At 55.2% G+C, this 16979-nt stretch overlaps 2 protein-coding genes across 13 annotated transcripts in view; one reads left to right on the forward strand and one right to left on the reverse strand.

Moving 5' to 3' along the window:
• ARHGAP17 (Rho GTPase activating protein 17) overlaps positions 1 to 16979 on the forward strand; it is a 268089-nt gene that overhangs the window by 187488 nt on the left and 63622 nt on the right. The window lies entirely within an intron of this gene.
• AQP8 (aquaporin 8) lies at positions 604 to 7893 on the reverse strand. Of its 2 annotated transcripts, XM_071760843.1 has the most exons (5): positions 7437 to 7893; positions 5119 to 5245; positions 4273 to 4487; positions 3012 to 3146; positions 2571 to 2725 (listed from the first exon to the last, which is right to left on the reverse strand). In XM_071760843.1, the coding sequence occupies exons 1-5, from the start codon at positions 7691 to 7693 to the stop codon at positions 2683 to 2685; spliced, it is 777 nt and encodes a 258-aa protein (XP_071616944.1). In that variant the 5' UTR covers positions 7694 to 7893; the 3' UTR covers positions 2571 to 2682. The 2 variants fall into 2 exon arrangements, with proteins under 2 accessions (XP_071616943.1, XP_071616944.1); XM_071760842.1 differs by lacking the exons at positions 2571 to 2725; positions 7437 to 7893 and adding an exon at positions 604 to 1401 and having other exon boundaries at positions 5119 to 5286.

The raw sequence follows: 16979 nt of genomic DNA on the forward strand, positions 1-16979 counted from the left end.
TACAGACCAGGCAGTGCCCTGGGCTCCCCCTGGGCTTTTCATCACTCCAGGTTGTGACCGTCACACCGTGTACCCCACACCTGACCTGCTCCTGAGTGGCAGCTCCATCCCAGAGGGGTGCAAAACACTTGGGTGCCCCCAGAAGCTGTGGCTGCCCCATCCCCGGCAGTGTTGAAGGTTGGATGGGGCTTGGAGCACCCTGGGCTGGTGGGAGGTGTCCCTGAGCTTTAAGGTCCCTTCCAACCCAAAGCACTTGATGAATACCTACTGGTAATCTGCTGCTCTGACTTCTCCACAATTCTGGGAATCAAAACATGACTCTTGTTCACATTCAGAGGAGCAGAGGAGAGAAATGAAAGACACAGGCCCTGTCTGATAATTACCTGTTGTAGAGAGGACAGCTGAACTTGATGATCTTAGAGGTTTTTTCCAGTCTGTGATTCAGTGATGATAAAATGCCAGGCAGTGTCCCAGCCCTGCAGCAGATCCGTGTCCCAGTAACAACATGGTGCAGAGACATGGCCAGGCCTGATGCAAATCCAATTGAATGGAAATGAGATGTATTTTATGTCTTTAAAGCCTGTTAAAGTGCTTGGAAGTTAATTGGTATTTAATTAGCATATGTTAAGCTCTTTAATAATACTCCCGGAACAACAACGCAGCGTTACAGATGCTTTATGAGAAGCCACCCTGGCCAATCACAAACGAACGGGCCGAACCCCTCAACATCAAACCAGGGGAGCACCTCAGGCTGGGCATGGGCCACCCCCCTCTGGCTCCATCGCCTGCACCCGGCAACCGCGCAGCATCCCGGCCCCTCCTCTGCACCCTTCGGAACCGGGACCGGGACCCGTCTGCACCTTGGAACCGGCGAGCAGGGGGGACCTGGCACAGGGGCAGCTGCAGCCACCTCCGTGTTTCCTGCGGTGCTGCGGGGCTCAGCTTCCTCTGGGAAGGGAGAGGTGGGGGCCGGTCCTGCTGCAGCCCCACTCCCCCTGAGCTCCGCACCCCCGGGGGGCTGCCCCCAGCTCCCACCAGCACCCACTCCCGGTCCCTCTAAGAAGGAAGCAGCGACTTTGCTCAGTGTTTGGTTTGGCTTTTTTTTTTTTTTTTTTTCCCCTTTCCTTTCTTTGTGGCGTTGCCATGACAACCGTCCTGGTGACATCTTCATGTAATTTGTCTCCTTCGGGGGGGGCGGTTTGCATCATTTTCCTCCCTGAGTGCGCAGCTGCCTGCACCCGGCTCACCCGGTGCTGCCCACCCCGGGGTCCCGCATCCCCCTGCCCAGCCCCGGGGGCTGTAAAAATTCTGGCATTTTCTCCCTTCAAGCAGCTCCAAGGCTTTAGCCTCCTCTGAATAAGACTGCATCTTTCTGCCTGCCTGTGTGGGTCACCTCCCGGTCTGGGAAAGAGAAAAAAAAAAAAAAAAAAAAAAAAAAACCCAAAAAAGAAAAAACCAAAAAGCCGAAAATAGCGAGGTGACATTGTGCAGGGCTCTGCCAGCCCCGCGGGGACAGAGGGAAGCCGGGAACGTCCTCCCTGCCACAGCAACAGCTTCTCCACCTCCACGTGGAGCAGCCCAGGGGGAGGGCAGGAAACACTTGCTTTACCCAGGGGTTTCCCCGGACCCGCTGGCATCCCTGGCACCGGCCTGGGGAGGAGGAGGATGCTCCCACCTCCAGCATTCCCAGCCCCATCCCTTCTTGTCCAGACTGGTGCCCAGCACTGGTCTGGGATGGGTGCGAAACTCTTTGAGGGGGGCAGAGCTCCCTCAGCCCCTTCCCCAGGGTCAGAGCAGGGCACATGGAACCACACATGTCAGGCTGTGAGACGTTTCCCAAGCTAAAAAACTTGCAAAATGAGGAGTGACTCAGCCCAGGTGGCTTGAGGTGTTCCTGCTGGGGCTGGGATTACTTGCAAAGACACTCCTGTGCCCATTTCCCACCCAGCAAGCCCTCGGAGCTGTGGGGATGGGGTTCCTGCGACTCTCCCCACTCCCCCGAGGGGGAGGCTGCAGGATGAGCCGGGGCAGAGCTGCCGGAGGGGACGGTGCCAGGCTGAGCACAGCCACTGCTCTGGCTCCTCTGCTCCTGCCCCGACAGCTCCAGCACCCTCCTTCTGCCACAGGTCCCTCTGCCAAGGCAGCCCCCTCCCTAAGCCCCCCAGCACTCACTGCCACCAAAGCCCCCCTCCCCTGTCACCCTCCTGTGTGGCAGCCAAGAGCTGCTCAGCATCATCCTGGGCTTGCAGGAGGGTCAGGAGCTGACCCATGGCAGAAATTAGGAACGGGGGGCTCCTGGAGGAGCTCCCTGCCAGGCTGGAGAGGGGCAGGGGTTGGGTGGGTGCTGAGGAGGGAGAGCACAGATGCTGGAATGGGAGAGAAACACCGGGCAGCTCCAGGAGGGGGTGTGCCAGGGCTCAGGGATCTGCCTCGGGCTCGGGATGGGCATTGGCACCAAGTGATCCATGCCGGTGCTGGTGGGGGGCTGGCAGAACCCTGGGGAGGGGGCTGGAGGGGGCTGCCCCTGGCACAGGGCTTGTCCCTCCCTCCCCGCAGCCCCGGGGGAGCAGAACCCGAGCACAGGATGCCCAGGAGAGGCAGAGGGGGTTGGGGTGGTGAGGGGAGGGGTCGGGGGGGTTCACGTGGGTGGTGCTGAGCACGCAGATAGCCCCGCACCCAGCATCACTTCAGGAACAGGCGAGTGGTCCGGTCACCCATCAGGAGTCTGTGGGGAGGGGAAAGAGAAACTCAGGGTCAGTGGTTTGGCCACTGCAAAGCGTGGCACCAAAACCCAGCACGAGCCCGAGCCCGGCTTCACCCCACGCAAAGACACGGGTGGAGCAAAGACGTGGATTTGGAGGCAGGCTGGGTCTTTGCTGTCACCCTGTCTTCACGGGGGAAAGAAGGGGAGTCTCCAGCCTTTGGACACCCCTCCAGAAAAGTGGGTGCTGGCAGGGCCCCGGGGGGGCAGCAGCGTGGGAGGGGGGCTCTGCCTGCACGGCACCACCTACCTCACCAGGGCACCGCTGAGGAGGGCAGCGACCATGGGCCCGACCCAGTACACCCAGTGGTAATCCCAGTAGTTCGCCACCACAGCTGGCCCGAAGGCTCGGGCAGGGTTCATGCAGGCTCCGGACACGCCGCCCCTGTAAGAGGAACCACGCGGCTGCACCGGCCCTGCGGGACACGGCGTGGGGGGGCAGCAGGGGTGTACCCCTCCCGGGGCTCCTTGTCCTGAGCTGGGTGGGTGGGTGAGAGGCTGGGACCACCCCAGCCCCCATCCCATCCCATCCCATCCCATCCCAGCTCCGGTGCCCAGGGACAGTTTGCTCTGGCAGCCCCCCGGGGGCTGCTCTCTGGGGGCACCTCCCTTTGCCTCCCCGCGGGGGAAAGCTGGGAGAGAAGCGTGAGTGCAGAGGGCACTTTGGGAGCTGGGCTTTTAAAGAGGGAAAGCTCCTCGCCACGCAGGGCCGGGGGCATTTGCAGCTTTGCAGAAAACCACAACAGGTAAATATTTACAGGGGAGGTTTGTGCAGCGCTCAAACGGGAGCGGTGAGTCCCGCTAGAGGGGGCAGTGCCTTAACTAAACAACATTAACATTTATCATCGCTGCTCCCTCTCTGATTGCCGTGGCACAAGCCCCAGGCTGCTGGCCCGGCACGCCGAGGCTGAGCTTGGCAGCAGCTCCAGCAGCCAGCAGGCCAGGGACGGCTCCAGATAAACCCTCTCCTGTTTGTTCAGGGCTTCCTACGACAAACACGGCCTGGGCAGCCCTCGGGTTTTATCAGCTCGGAGAGGTCCCGGTGCAGGCTGCTCCGGCTCCAGGGCCACGCGCTGGGCTCCAGCCGCCAGCACCTCCTGCACCCCCCCAGCACCTCTCCCAAAATACGGCAAGGGGGTGCTGGGCTCTTTGCTGGGCTCTGCAGGGTGCTTGGCTCTCCTTGGTTACTCTGGCCAGTGGTCCTGTGCTGTGCTGTGAGGGGATACATCCCACCACATCCCACCCCACCCCAATCCATCCCCTTCCATTCCACCCCACCCCACTCCATCCCATCCGATCCCCTCCCATCCCACTGCACTCCATCCCATCCCATTCCATCCCATCCCACTGCACTTCATCCCATCCCATTCCATTCCATCCCACTGCACTCCATCCCTTCCTGCTCCGTTCCATCCCATCCCACCCCATCCCTTCCCTTCCCACCCCATCCCATCCCATCCCACCCACCCCACCCAGGCAGGGACTTTCCAGGGGATGTCCCACGAGCTCACCCTGCCAGGATGGCAGCCGTGACCACGAAGCCGATGTGCAGAGGCACCAGCGGGGTCCTGGTCCTGCCGTTGACACCCCCCATGCAGACCACCAGGAGCAGGGTGGTGGTCATCACCACCTCCCCCACCAGGGCTCCGGGGATCTGCCCATCACCCGCGATGCTGCCGGGGGCTCCTCCCTTGGTGCCGAGGTAGCGCTCGCTCGGCACCACTGCCTGCGCAGGGGAAGCCGCGTTTGGTGCCCCCCAGGCTCCATATTGTGGGTTTTAAGGGGCATATGTGCTCACTGTCGGGACGGCGTGGGCGGGCAGGGCTCGGGTTAAAGAGGAGCTAATCTCATCGCTTTCCTCCTGAAAGCCAGCCCTGAGTGCCTGGCAAATCTGAGCTCCTCAGCGAAGGCTCTGAGCATCCCCCGAGTCAATGAGCCGTGAGCCTCAGCCAGCCCGGCTCAGAGCACCCTGCTGCTGGGGGGGAGGGAGGCTGCTTGGGTGCTGGGCAGCACCGACACCCGGTGACCTGGCAGTGCAGAACTGCAAGAAAACACTGCCGGGTGTCCCAGCCCTGCAGTCAGACCATGGAAGACCAGGGAGGAGGAAAGGGAGAAGCCCCACACCCACAGAACAGTTTCTGAGCTGTGTCACGCCCTGAGAAATCACCACTTTTAATCAATCAATCAATCAATCGATCGATCCGCCCGGGCCCTTCACCCTCCCCGTCACACGGTGCTGCCGGAGTCCCCAGGGCTGGGCAGGAGGTTGGGGGTGGCCAGGCCAGGCTGGCAGAGCACGGGGCCCCCCTGTACCCCGGCATTATCCCTGGGTAAAGAGACTCCCCGGGTGTTCCTACCTTTGCCAGGACGGCTCCTATCATCCCCCCGCAGAGCTGGGAGCCCCAGTAAGGGATCAGCATGGTGATGTTCATCCCTCCCAGCAGCCACACGGCCAAGGACACGGCGGGGTTGAAATGGGCTCCACTGCAAGGGGGAGAGGAGCATCAGTGAGGGGCTCAGCCCCAGGGGGGTTTCACCCCATCCCTCCAACACTGCACTGCCGGGGGCTGGAGACACAAATGTTGTGGGGTGCCCCACAGCCTTTCCCCGGGAGCTGCTATGGGGGGTTATAACCAGTGTCCCCCCAAGAAAGGGGTTTGCTGCTGGGCCCTGCTGGGTTCTGCTGGGCTCTGCTGGGTTCTGCTGGGTTCTGCTGGGTTCTGCTGGGCCCTGCTGGGCTCTGCTGGGCCCTGCTGGGTTCTGCTGAGCTCTGCTGGGTTCTGCTGGGTTCTGCTGGGCTCTGCTGGGCTCTGCTGGGCCCTGCTGGGTTCTGCTGAGCTCTGCTGGGCTCTACTGGGTTCTGCTGGGTTCTGCTGGGTTCTGCTGGGCTCTACTGGGCTCTGCTGGGCTCTACTGGGCTCTACTGGGCTCTGCTGGGTTCTACTGGGCTCTGCTGAGTTCTGGGCTCTGCTGGGTTCTGCTGGGCTCTACTGGGTTCTGCTGGGTTCTGCTGGGTTCTGCTGGGCTCTGCTGGGCTCTGCTGGGCTCTACTGGGCTCTACTGGGCTCTGCTGGGTTCTACTGGGCTCTGCTGAGTTCTGGGCTCTGCTGGGTTCTGCTGGGCTCTACTGGGTTCTGCTGGGTTCTGCTGGGTTCTGCTGGGTTCTGCTGGGTTCTGCTGGGCTCTGCTGGGCTCTGCTGGGCTCTACTGGGCTCTGCTGGGCTCTGTGGGGTTCTGCTGGGCTCTGCTGGGTTCTGCTGGGCTCTGCTGGGCTCTACTGGGCTCTACTGGGCTCTGCGGGGTTCTGCTGGGCTCTGCTGGGCTCTGCTGGGTTCTGCTGGGTTCTGCTGGGCTCTGCTGGGCTCTGCTGGGCTCTGCAGGGCTTTGTCTCCCTCTGCTCAGTGCCAAACATAGCCACCCAGGTTTCCCCACATCCCCACCCTGGTGCTCACCTTGTTCCCAGACCTAAATCAATAATCTTGAAGACCAGTGCAAGACAAACTCAGATACCTTCTAATTAAAAGAGATTACCACGGGACATGCCTTAATGAACAAGTTTCATAACCAATCAGCCCTAATAATAATTGCTGGTGAGGGCGATGAGTCAGAGTGTCTAGGAACTATAATTACATCTTCTTCTCCAGCTGTAATTAAAGACCCATCATACCAGAGCAAGGAATTGTGGTGTTTAGTGTAGAAAACATCTTGGCTGGATGGGGCTGTGGCTGCAAATGTCTCCGGGAAGGGCAGGAGCTCAGGATGACCCCTGGAGCAGCCCCAGCCAGACATGGAGCTCTGAAACCTGATTTAGGCTAAAACATCACCCTGTGCAGGACCCCAGACTGGCTCCTCCTGGTTTCAGAGCCCACGGGGGAGCCCCAAGACCCTCTGGATACATCTGCAGCCCCCTCAGAGCTGCTCCAGTGGCTTTGCTGGGCTGGGGTCTCAGGGGGGGGCAGTGGGGTTCAGCTCACCTGCACCCCAAGGCACCGAATCCCGACTGCACCAACCTCACCCCTTGTCCCCCACACTGGGCACTGATAATTATTGATCAGTCCCTTGGCTCTGGGTCCCGGGGCTCACACCCAACCCATCCCAGATGCTGCTCCCAGCTGGGGGGGGGGTTTGTCCCAGAGGAAGCTCCCCGGGGGCTGTTTCAGCTTCGTCCTTCAAGACAAATCTACACCTTGGAGTCAAACAACACAACTTTCAATGAGCAGGTTGTCTAAATGTTGCTTTTGAGGAATTGAAGCCATTTGTAAATGGAATCCCAATTTTTCACCTGCAAATACCTGGGGGAGTAGCACACTCAGGTCCAAATATTTCATTCTGACATCCTTTTAAAAGGAAATGCCTCAGCTTTCCAGAGCAGTGCTTCTGCTTCAGCTTGGACCATTTTTCATAGAATGGCTGGGGCTGGAAGGGACCTTAAAGATTGTTTTCGTTAAAAAGGACAAAATGAAAGGCTGCCACCAAAAGCCAGGCAAACTCCCCCAAACCCAGGGCCTTAGGGACAACCACCACCCAAGCAGCCACGAATTCACTGAGAGGCCACCAACATCTGGGCAGGAAAGCTGCTCCAGAGGGTGGGGAGATGGGAGACAGGAGCACCTCAGGGGGTGAGGGGTGCTGAGGTGGTGGGGGGCACCCTGCCCAGCCCGGGGTTCCCCCTTACCTGATGTCTGCAGCGATGGTGCTGGTGGATGCCAGGGCCAGCCCGTGCACCAGGGCAGGATGCAACCTCCCCGTGCCCTCCTCATCCTCCAGCACCGAGAGGCAGCCCAGGAAGATGAAGAGCAGAGTGCCCAGCAGCTCTGCCAGGCAGGGCTGGAGGTGCCTCTCGTACCAGTGAGGCTGCAAGGGCTTGGGTTTGGGCTCTATGTCCATCCTTGCCTCCTTCCCCAAGGGGACACCACGCTCAGCAGTGGCCATGAGCACAGTGGGGACAAAGCAGGCAGAGCCCTGGTGGCAGCTGGACCCCTGGACACGATGGAGGAGATGCTGAGGAGCAGAGGGAGCTGGAGATGCAGGCTCAGGTCTCCAAGGGACCCTGGTGCAGGGATGAGGAGCCTTGAGGAGCACCCTGCTTGTCCCACTGGAGGGCTGGGAGGCTCCTCTTGACTGGGAAGAAGAGGTAGGGGATGGGAGGCTCTAAAAAATGGATGGGATTTGCATTGCTTAAAAAAAAAAAAAAGAGAGCAATAAAAGTTGATAGGCCAGCCCCAGGAATATAAAATCTCTTTATCACTGCTGCTCCCTGGTTCAAGGCTTAGTGGGTTGTTCTTTTTTTTTTTTTTTTCCCCCCTGTATTTTTTTGTTGTTGTTGCTCTTTGAGGGTTTTCTGCCAACCCTGGGGAGGTGATTCCTTTCATGGAGCTACCAGGAGCTCTGGCACCTGCCCCAAGCCCAGCAGGTCTCCTTCTCCCAGCAGCTTTTCCCTGCTCCTGATGCCAAGAGGGAGAAGGTGGCCACAGGACCCCGGGGCTGCCATGGGTGTGGGGGCACACACAGAGCCAGCAGTGTCCTGGGAAGCAGCTTCCACACCCCAGCCAGGTTCCTACAACCTTCAGCTCCCGTCCCCTGCACTAGGGGGGCCCATCCAGACCCCCTGGCACTGCTCTCAAATAGCAGATTTCTGGCAGAGGTGCCTCAGGATCTGCTGGCAGGTGATCCAACACCTCACCCCAAACCTCCTCACTCCTCCCCCACACCCTCGAAGGGATCACTGCCTGCAAAGCCAGAGAAATTTTTCCTGACATCCCTGGAGGTGTCCAAGACCAGGCTGGATGGGGCTTGAAGCAGCCTGGGCCAGAGGGAGCTGTGCCTGGGGATGGCAGGGGGGTGGAACAAGGTGATCTTTGAGGTCCCTTCCAACCTAACCCGGTTCCTGCTTCTCCAGCCCAGGCAAGAGGGGACACTGGGCAGGTGGGCAGAGCAGAAACGGCCCTGGGGATGCAAACCCTTGAGCAATCACCCCCCAAGCAATTCCCCCCCCCCCTGTGGTGGGGAACTCAGGGTCGGGGTTTATAGGTTTTTTTTTTTCCTCTCGTAAGCAAGGGTAAAGAACACCATGGATGTTTTATGATGTTTTCACAAGACACTGGGGATGGGAAGGAAATTTCCACTCGCCTGCCCCAGAGGGCTGTTGCTGGCTACACAACAGACAAGGGTCAGGCCAGAGCTAGGAGGGAATCCCAGTTCAGGCACCTCTACCTGAGCCTCTGTCAACTCATTTCTCCTCCTGAGAGCTTGTTTCCTGCAGAAAAAAGGTCTTGGCAGTAGGTTACAGAAATCCCTGGCATATGGAGACTGAGTGGGGGGGTTGGCTGGAACTTGGGGCTTCTCTTTTAAGCCCCTGCATGGACCCATGGACCAGGAAAATCCCTGCTTTGGTCTCATCAGCTCACAGAGCACCATCACCTCCCCCAGGTTCCCATCAGATTCCTCTGCCATCCCAGCTCCCAGCACAACCAGACAGGGTCCTGCTTGGAGGGATTTTGACACAGGCAAAGAAAGAATCCAGATTTCATTTCTTTTTCAGGGCATTTATGATGATCTATTAACACATCTCCAGATTTCACCTGGCACTTCTCTCCAGCAGCTCTGCCCGAGCCCTGCTGGCATCCTCCCTGTGCCCCAGATCTCCAGGGCTCTGCTGCTCCTGGGCAGGCTCTGCTGCCACATTCCCAGGGCAGGAGCTGATGCCCTGACTCCTGCAGATGTCTCCCAGAGGAGGGATGGCTTTGGAGCACTGGAAGGTCACAACCCAAACCTGGAGATTAACTCCGTGTCCTTGGCTCTTAACCATTTACCACGATGGTTCTGGGAGCAGGGATGTTTGCCTGAGCCTTCTGGAGGAAATGCTCCCACACTCAGGCAACGAAGGAATTAATTATTACAAAGCACAGGACTGGAGCAGCAAAGCAGAGGTGTGATCCTTAGGGAATTCATTTCCCCAGTGGTGGGAGCTCCAGCTGTTGAGCTGCCTGGGCATCCCAGGGCTGCCACATGGGACTGGGGAAAAAAATACCTGGAGGAAACCAGCTCAGGAAATTTCAGCACTGTGCAAAACACCAACTGATTTGTTTAGGAAAATCAGGGAGAAGGAAAACCACCTTTTTTTTTGAAGGACCCCAGCAGCTGTGCCATGAGCTGAGCAGTGCAGTTGGCTGTTCCTGCAGTGCTGGGAATGCTGCTGTTCCCTAACCCCTGCCTTGCTCTAAGGATGCTTCCAGGGGACAATGACACTCCCCATGTGTCATTCAAGCTAACCTGAACCACAAGGCCAAACCAATAAAATAAGGCTATTTCAGCACCTCTCAGTGCTCTCCTAAAGCACACTCGGGTGTGTAAATCCCACATGGATTTACATGGATTTACCCTCCTGATGGACAACCCAGACCTGGCAGTGCGAGAGGGCAACAAACAAGCCTCAGAGGAACGACCCAAAGTTTACTGAGAAGAGCCAGGGGACTCTGTGTGAGAAAGGGACATGGGGTTGTTCAGCTTGGCCAGAAAGCCCTGGGACCAGCCAGAGGACCATGGGCAGAGCAAGGAGCTCCAGCCTGGGAGTCCACCAAGGCTGGAAGGGAACAGCATCACCCCAGCACACCCAGGACTGCCCAGACACAGCCAAAGATTTCCAGCAGCAGCAGCCACCAGCTGTATTTATCACCAGGAACTGGCAGAGGTTCTGGTGGATTTCCCCTCTGTTTACTCTGAACTGTGACCTTCCTGCATGCTGGGTTTCCCATCACACGTAGTGAGGGATTTGCTACAGCCCCAGCTGAAGCTGCATCTCCAGCCAACATTCCTCTCACTGAGATGGTTCCAGTATCTGCCTTTTGGGTAGAGATGCCACAAAGGTGCAAAGCCAACAGCCCTGCTCCTAGCACCCTCTGCCCCTCAGCAGTAACATCAAACACTTGGCACCAAGGTTTGCTCAGTCAGCACAACAGAAAGCATGGGAAAAGGCGTGGGGATGAGAACAGATAAATCTGTTCCTATTAGCAGACACTTATTTTGGTCCTTGTTTGTGCTTGCACCAATTTGTTAAATAAGTGGCAACAGCAACTGTGTCAATTAGTAGAGGAAATGGTGGTACAAAACAAGCAACAGCTTGGAAGGATCCTTTTTAGGAACTGGAGAGCATATTTCCCATGTCCATCTGCCTGGCCAGAAAAGTCAGAACATCTCTGCTTCATCTACCTCCCTTTCCTTCTGTTTCTCCCTGCCTTGCCATGCAGATCTGCAACTTTTTGTTTGCTTTTCTAGCCAAACCATCACCCCCAGCCTCAGGAAAGCACTTGAGCAGACACTTAAGAACGTGCTTAAGTGCCATTGACATCCAACAGTGCTTAAGTGCAGGACATGAGTGTCCCTGGGATCCCTGCTGGAGCAGAGCCCAAACATTTTATAGGACAGACCTCTGACTGGATGTCTATAAAAAAAACTTAACCACAAAGTCTTCTGGTGCTACACAATGGTGTTGCTGCAGGGGAAGGCCCCAGCAGAGCCAGCATCCATGGTCAGCTCTTTTAGAAAGCAATAAAGAAGGCAAAGTCAATTCATTTGACACTGCCTTATCTTTACAGTATTTATCTTGGAGAGCAGTAATCTAAATGGTTTCACAACTGGTACTGAATGAGAACTTGCAGCACTATTTGCAGCTCGTAGCAGTGCCACGGGTGACCTGACCTCTGCCCATGGACAGACCCCATATTGCAGAACAGTTTTACTTCAGCTTCCTGCTGTGAAGCTGGAATGCAGATGGAAATTTCCAAGGGCTGAGTCCAGACTTAGCACAGTCTGTCAGGAAGCAGGGACAGCTTTGAGTCAGTTCTGCAAAGACAGATGACTGGGTTTTGAGAAGGGAAAATAAGCAGAAGGATGAAGCCACACTGAGACCTTAATTCTGGTATTTAGCATTAAAATCCACCAAGCTGACAAAGAAGGGATGGGTGCTCCTGGTCAGACACAGCTTGAAGCCCAAAAGGCCTAACAAAGCTGTTTAGAGACAGAGTTTTGAGCCTTTAAACAACAAATGTATTTATTTATGGATCCGGGGAACCCCCAGCTCTCGCTGGACAAAGAGTTCCAAGGGTTAAGGGAAAGGGTTGGGGTATTTATTCATTAAAAGGGGAGGCTCCATCATCCTTACACACATACTCACGGGATAGCAACAGGTAATCATAACATTCATAACAGGTGGGGTCTGGGCGGAGTCATCTTTTGGGGATCTGTTTCGGGGTCTTTGGGGGTCTTCAGATGAAGTAACGAAGTCTTCCTCAGGGTTGAACTTTTTACCTTTCTTGCTTTCAATGACTTCATCCTTTTGTTAATTGGACCCTTGCAATTATCTTCCCCTTATCTGCTGGTAATGGCAGCCTCACCTGTCTTCCGTGCAGGTGTTTACACTCCCCCAGTGCCCAGCAGTTCTTGGTGGTGCCAAGATTCATACTTCTAACAATCTCCAAGACAAAAGTTAATCCTTTTTGGGTCTTGACCTGTCTCAGCTGCTTTGTTCACTTCTTTTCTCAGTTTAACCCTGAATTCTACTAGTTATGAATACAAAGATATCACAAGTTTTAATTCTGCATAAAGTAAATTCACACAAACAGCTTGGCCTGATCTACTCTCCTTACAGGAATTAATCCTGTCAGGATCTTTTCTCTCTTTCAAGCTCATGGGAGCATCTGCCCTGCAAACACCAAACCCTTGGCTGCCTGCACCCATCAGAGCATTTCCCTCCTCAGTCACCACATCTCCCTCTGCCCCAGCACCACAGACTTGAAAAATCTTGCAAGAAGGAAATAAGTAACTGGTAACTGTACAGAGAAGGGGGAAATGCTACATGCAATGCTAACAACAGCTTCCCATCCACTTCCTAGGGCTGGATAATCCCTGTAAGGACTTAAATGATTTAATTTTCTAGGAAGGGACTCCTTTGATCCATCTTTTAAGAGCAAGCAGGCAATGTTCAAGCATGGGTAAAGTGAATGGAACAGAGGCACAGTGAAGTGTAATCATCTAAAGTGTGGTTGAAGCTTTGCTCAATGTCCAGGACTAAGCAGGGAGCAGATAGGAGGATTTTCTTGTACCTGTCAGGAACGATTTGTGACAGGCATCTCAAAGGCAGGCAGGGACCACGTGCTCAGCCTCCCTCGGTTTGCCATGGCAACGGGACTCAGCATCCTCCTCGAGCAACTGCTTCCCAAGCACAGGCACAGGGAGAAGCCGAGAGGATTAACAGCATCTTGCTTCAGGAACACCAAGGATGTCCAGACACAGCTCCTCTGGCTGCCCTGGGAGCAGCACCTTCATCCCCCCAGCACAGAGCCCCACCTCAGGTCACAGCCAGCCTGCTGCTGTCATTGCTGGAGCTCCTGGGTCCCCCACCTGCTGCTGGCAGAGGGACAGCCCAACCACCCACCCTGCAGCTCAAACAGAGCAGGAGGCCAGGGGGAGATGAATTTCCAGGTGCCCCCCAGCCCATTAGCAGCAGCGTGAGGAGCAGCCCAGGCTCCTCCCTGTGGGACTTTAACTGGAGAACTTTTCCTGTTGATACCCTCACACCTCCTGCTGCTTCCACATTTACAGAGACTGCAGCCAGCCTCAGTAGGAAAGGGGAAACCGGTTCAAGTGATCTCCACTGAAATGACACAGGTGTGATGATGACAGAGAGACCAGAGATGAGTTCAGGGCCAAGGTGAGATATCCCAGGGGCAAAGACGACAGTGAAGTGCCCTGGCTCCAGCCAGGTCTGGCTCTCAGCCTCTTCAGACAGTGCCAGGAGCTCTCTGTGACAGTGACTCCACTGCAGACACCAAGCAGAGAGCTCCTGCAGGCAGGGCCAGGCCAAACCCTGCAGCACCAGGGGATGCTGGATGCTGCCAGAGGGGCAGAAGGTTGCAGAGGGGGGGATGGAGCTGCCTGGCTGGGCAGTGCAGCTGATTCTCAACTCCCAGTCTGTTCAAGCTCAAATAATGATCTTTTTTTGCTTTTAAACAAACCGTTTGCAGGGATGGATATTGTCAGAAGCAATACCTGGGGAGGGAGCAGAAAAGCAAGGCAGAAATTCCCCGTGCAGCTCCCAGTGCTGACAAGCAGAGCCCCACAAAGCACAGCGAGCAGCAGCAGAAGGCAAAGGCCACCTTCCCTGGCCAGAAAACCATTCCCAGTCCTTTTCAGCTGGTGGCTCTCCAGCAAAGGAGCATCGTGTCAGCAGCACCAGGCACTCTCCAAACCCAAATATTCCCTGAAGAGAACTGAATGATGTCTTTATTTCAGTTAGAGCAATCATCAGGGCTTGACTGCCCACACCCATCCTCCCCCCCAGCTCCTGAGGTATCACAAATTCCTTTGATCCTCTTGTAACCCCGAGGCACAAGGTGACCTACTTTCTCCAGCACTGCTGGCAAGGTCCCCAACAGAGAGTCCTGGAAGAAAACATGGATTGTAGGAATGATTTCCCTGCTCCCAGCTGCCTGCTGGAGCAGGAGCTGAGCAGCTGCAGGGTGGGACAGTCAGGCTCAGGGGGTCAGAGGAAGATGGAACAAGGCACCACGGTGCCCTTAATCCCACAGCTCTGCTCCCATGCTCCCTGCTTCAGCATTTCCTCCAGATGAGCAATTTATACAGGGCCCTAAAATAGAAACTGATGAGCAGAAATCCCACCAATATCTGCCTCATCCTAGCAGGGACATCCTTTCCAGAGAGGATTAAAAGATGACAAAGAAGAAGACAGGAGAGGCTGCCTGGCCCATCTCCTGTGGGGAGCTGCATTCTGAGTCTGTTCATGTGAGAAATGACACAGCTCAGTGGTGGCACCTGAGATGTCAACCAGTTCAAAGGGAACAAATTTGCTTGTTCCAAAGCAGGCAGGACCTCAGCTTGGCTCCCACTTATAAAGATAAGGTACAAGAAGCTCAAGGAACATTCGTGAAAAGGGATTTTTGCCCAAATTAAGCTGATGGTAGAGATGGGGCTTTTATGCTAGAATGGATTCATTCATTTTATTGGAGAGGACTCAGCAGGCTCCTCTGGCTGCCACTGAGCAGCATCAATCAGTCAGTGCACAGGAACAGGGGGGTTACAGGGGGGTTACACTTTGTTGGTGCCTTTTTGTTTTGTTTCTCACCCCTGCTTCTCACTAACAGAGCAGCTGTCAGACAACCTGTCCAGCTCAGCTGGGAGCAGACCTGTGACTCTGCACATCAAGTCCTTTCTCCCATCTTCATATTCAAGCACCTTTGACTCAGCTATTGCTGGCACTTTTTGCACATTCATTCCCATCAGGTTTTTCAGACCTGTCCATCCCTGGCTGCACCCAGCACAGGTGTTGCTGATGGCAGCAAACCAGACCAGAGCTGTTTGTGGAGGGAGATGAAGGAGCAGAACATCAAAGAGTGGAGCAGGCAGTCAGACACCTTGGCTGTGCCATTCCAGGGAGTCTCCAAACCTGAGAGCTTGGTTATCTGTTAGCAAGGTCTCAGCCATGAACCACAAGGGGGGAAATTCCATCTATATGAATATACGAGTATAGGAAGCAACTTTTATACCCTTTTATGCCCTAAAATGAGAATTTTGAGAGCCGGTGGGATATGTGATGAGGCTGGAAGGGAGGAGACACCTGAGCCCCAGGGGCAGTCACCACCAGGCACAGTTCCAGCAGGATCCCCTGCCAGACACCACAGGGATGCAGATTTACTGGGGCTCATTTCCAAACGATGGAGATGCCTCTAGCAGGGGGTTAGTGCACACTGAGAGGACAGAGCAGACACGGCCCTGCTCCCAAAGGACACCGAGGCAGCTGACTAAATAAAAATCTCAAATTCCATTCTCTCAGTTCACCTGAAGCAAACAGAATCCCAGGCCCAGCACCAGCTGGTCCCCCAGCAAGTCATGGCTCAGCCTCACTCCCCAACTGCTCCGAGTCCACTCTGAAGGTGGCAGAAGTCAAACATTCCCTGCTGTCCATCCTGGGAGCAGGAGCTGCTCCTTCAAAATGGAAAGGTATCAATAAAGCACCCAAGCTCTGTTCCTGCTTTCATAACCTCATGTCTTTGATCTAGCAAAGGAGTTTGCAAGACAGCACACACCCCATGGGAGCAAAGCTCTCCTCTGAGTCAGAGCATCTGGAGGTGGGAGGCCCTTGGATGCTGGATGCTCATGAAAAGCAAGAAAATCAACTTTTCCATGTCACCAGCATGATCCAGGAGGCAGCACTGATGGAGTCCAGAAGAGCCTGGAGATGACAGTGTCCAAACACAACTTACCAGGATTTAGACTTGGGGAAATAGTCTTTTGGGGAAAAGGGCTGGCTGGGGACAAAGGAGCACCAGGGCAAAAGAAGCAGCTCAGAATCCCAACCTAAGTATCCAGCTACAGTGTAGCAGTTCTTTCAGAAAATTGTTTCATTTCTCCTCAAATGTATAACATCAAATGTATAACAAATCAAATGTATAACATCAACAAAGTAAAAAAAAACCAACCACACAAAACCTCAACCAAACCCAGCAACAACCCAGTCCAAGAGTGAAGAGCTCATCCTCCTCTATAGAGTCAGCTCCAGGTATCACCTAGCAAAGAAGTTAAAGAAATCAGGGTATTATTAGGAACCAAGCTTCTGGGCAGCATGAAACTGGCAGGGGAACTCAGAAGTGAACTTTTAGGAGCCTGTGGCTTTGTGCCAGCTGAATATCTGCTCTTTACACAGCTACAGAGGTGAGCTCCAGAGAAACTGCATGATACCTTTTATCTTCTTCCAGGTCTCTGGCATCAATGCTCTGGTTAGCCAGGCACTAAGCTTAGAGGACTCAGAGGTCTAATTAAGACAGATTCACAGCTTGAATTCCTTATTGAATTTGGCTCCTTGGGTTCACGTGAGGGTAAGAGAGCAGCTGTACAGGGGGAATGAAACATATTCAACAACTCCATGCAACAACAGTGTGAAAGCAGAAAGCAAACCCAGCAAGAGTTCCCAAGAAAGGCTCCTCAGGCAGTCCAGTTCCCAAGCCAGACAGCAGGCAGTGGCTCTGGGAAACCCCTCAGGGAAACCTCCAGGCTCTGCTGGGCCCAAGGAGGAACTTGGATGGAACAGCAAAAAAACAAGACCTGGGCTTCTGGTCTACTGCATCTGCAGAGAAGGGGTCAGCACGAGAGCAGGGGCAGCTTGCACATGTCTGAAGGGAAAGGGGGTGCAGAAAAGCCCAGAAAA

Source organism: Heliangelus exortis, chromosome 17, assembly GCF_036169615.1.
Source record: "Heliangelus exortis chromosome 17, bHelExo1.hap1, whole genome shotgun sequence".
Lineage (NCBI taxonomy): Eukaryota > Metazoa > Chordata > Aves > Apodiformes > Trochilidae > Heliangelus > Heliangelus exortis.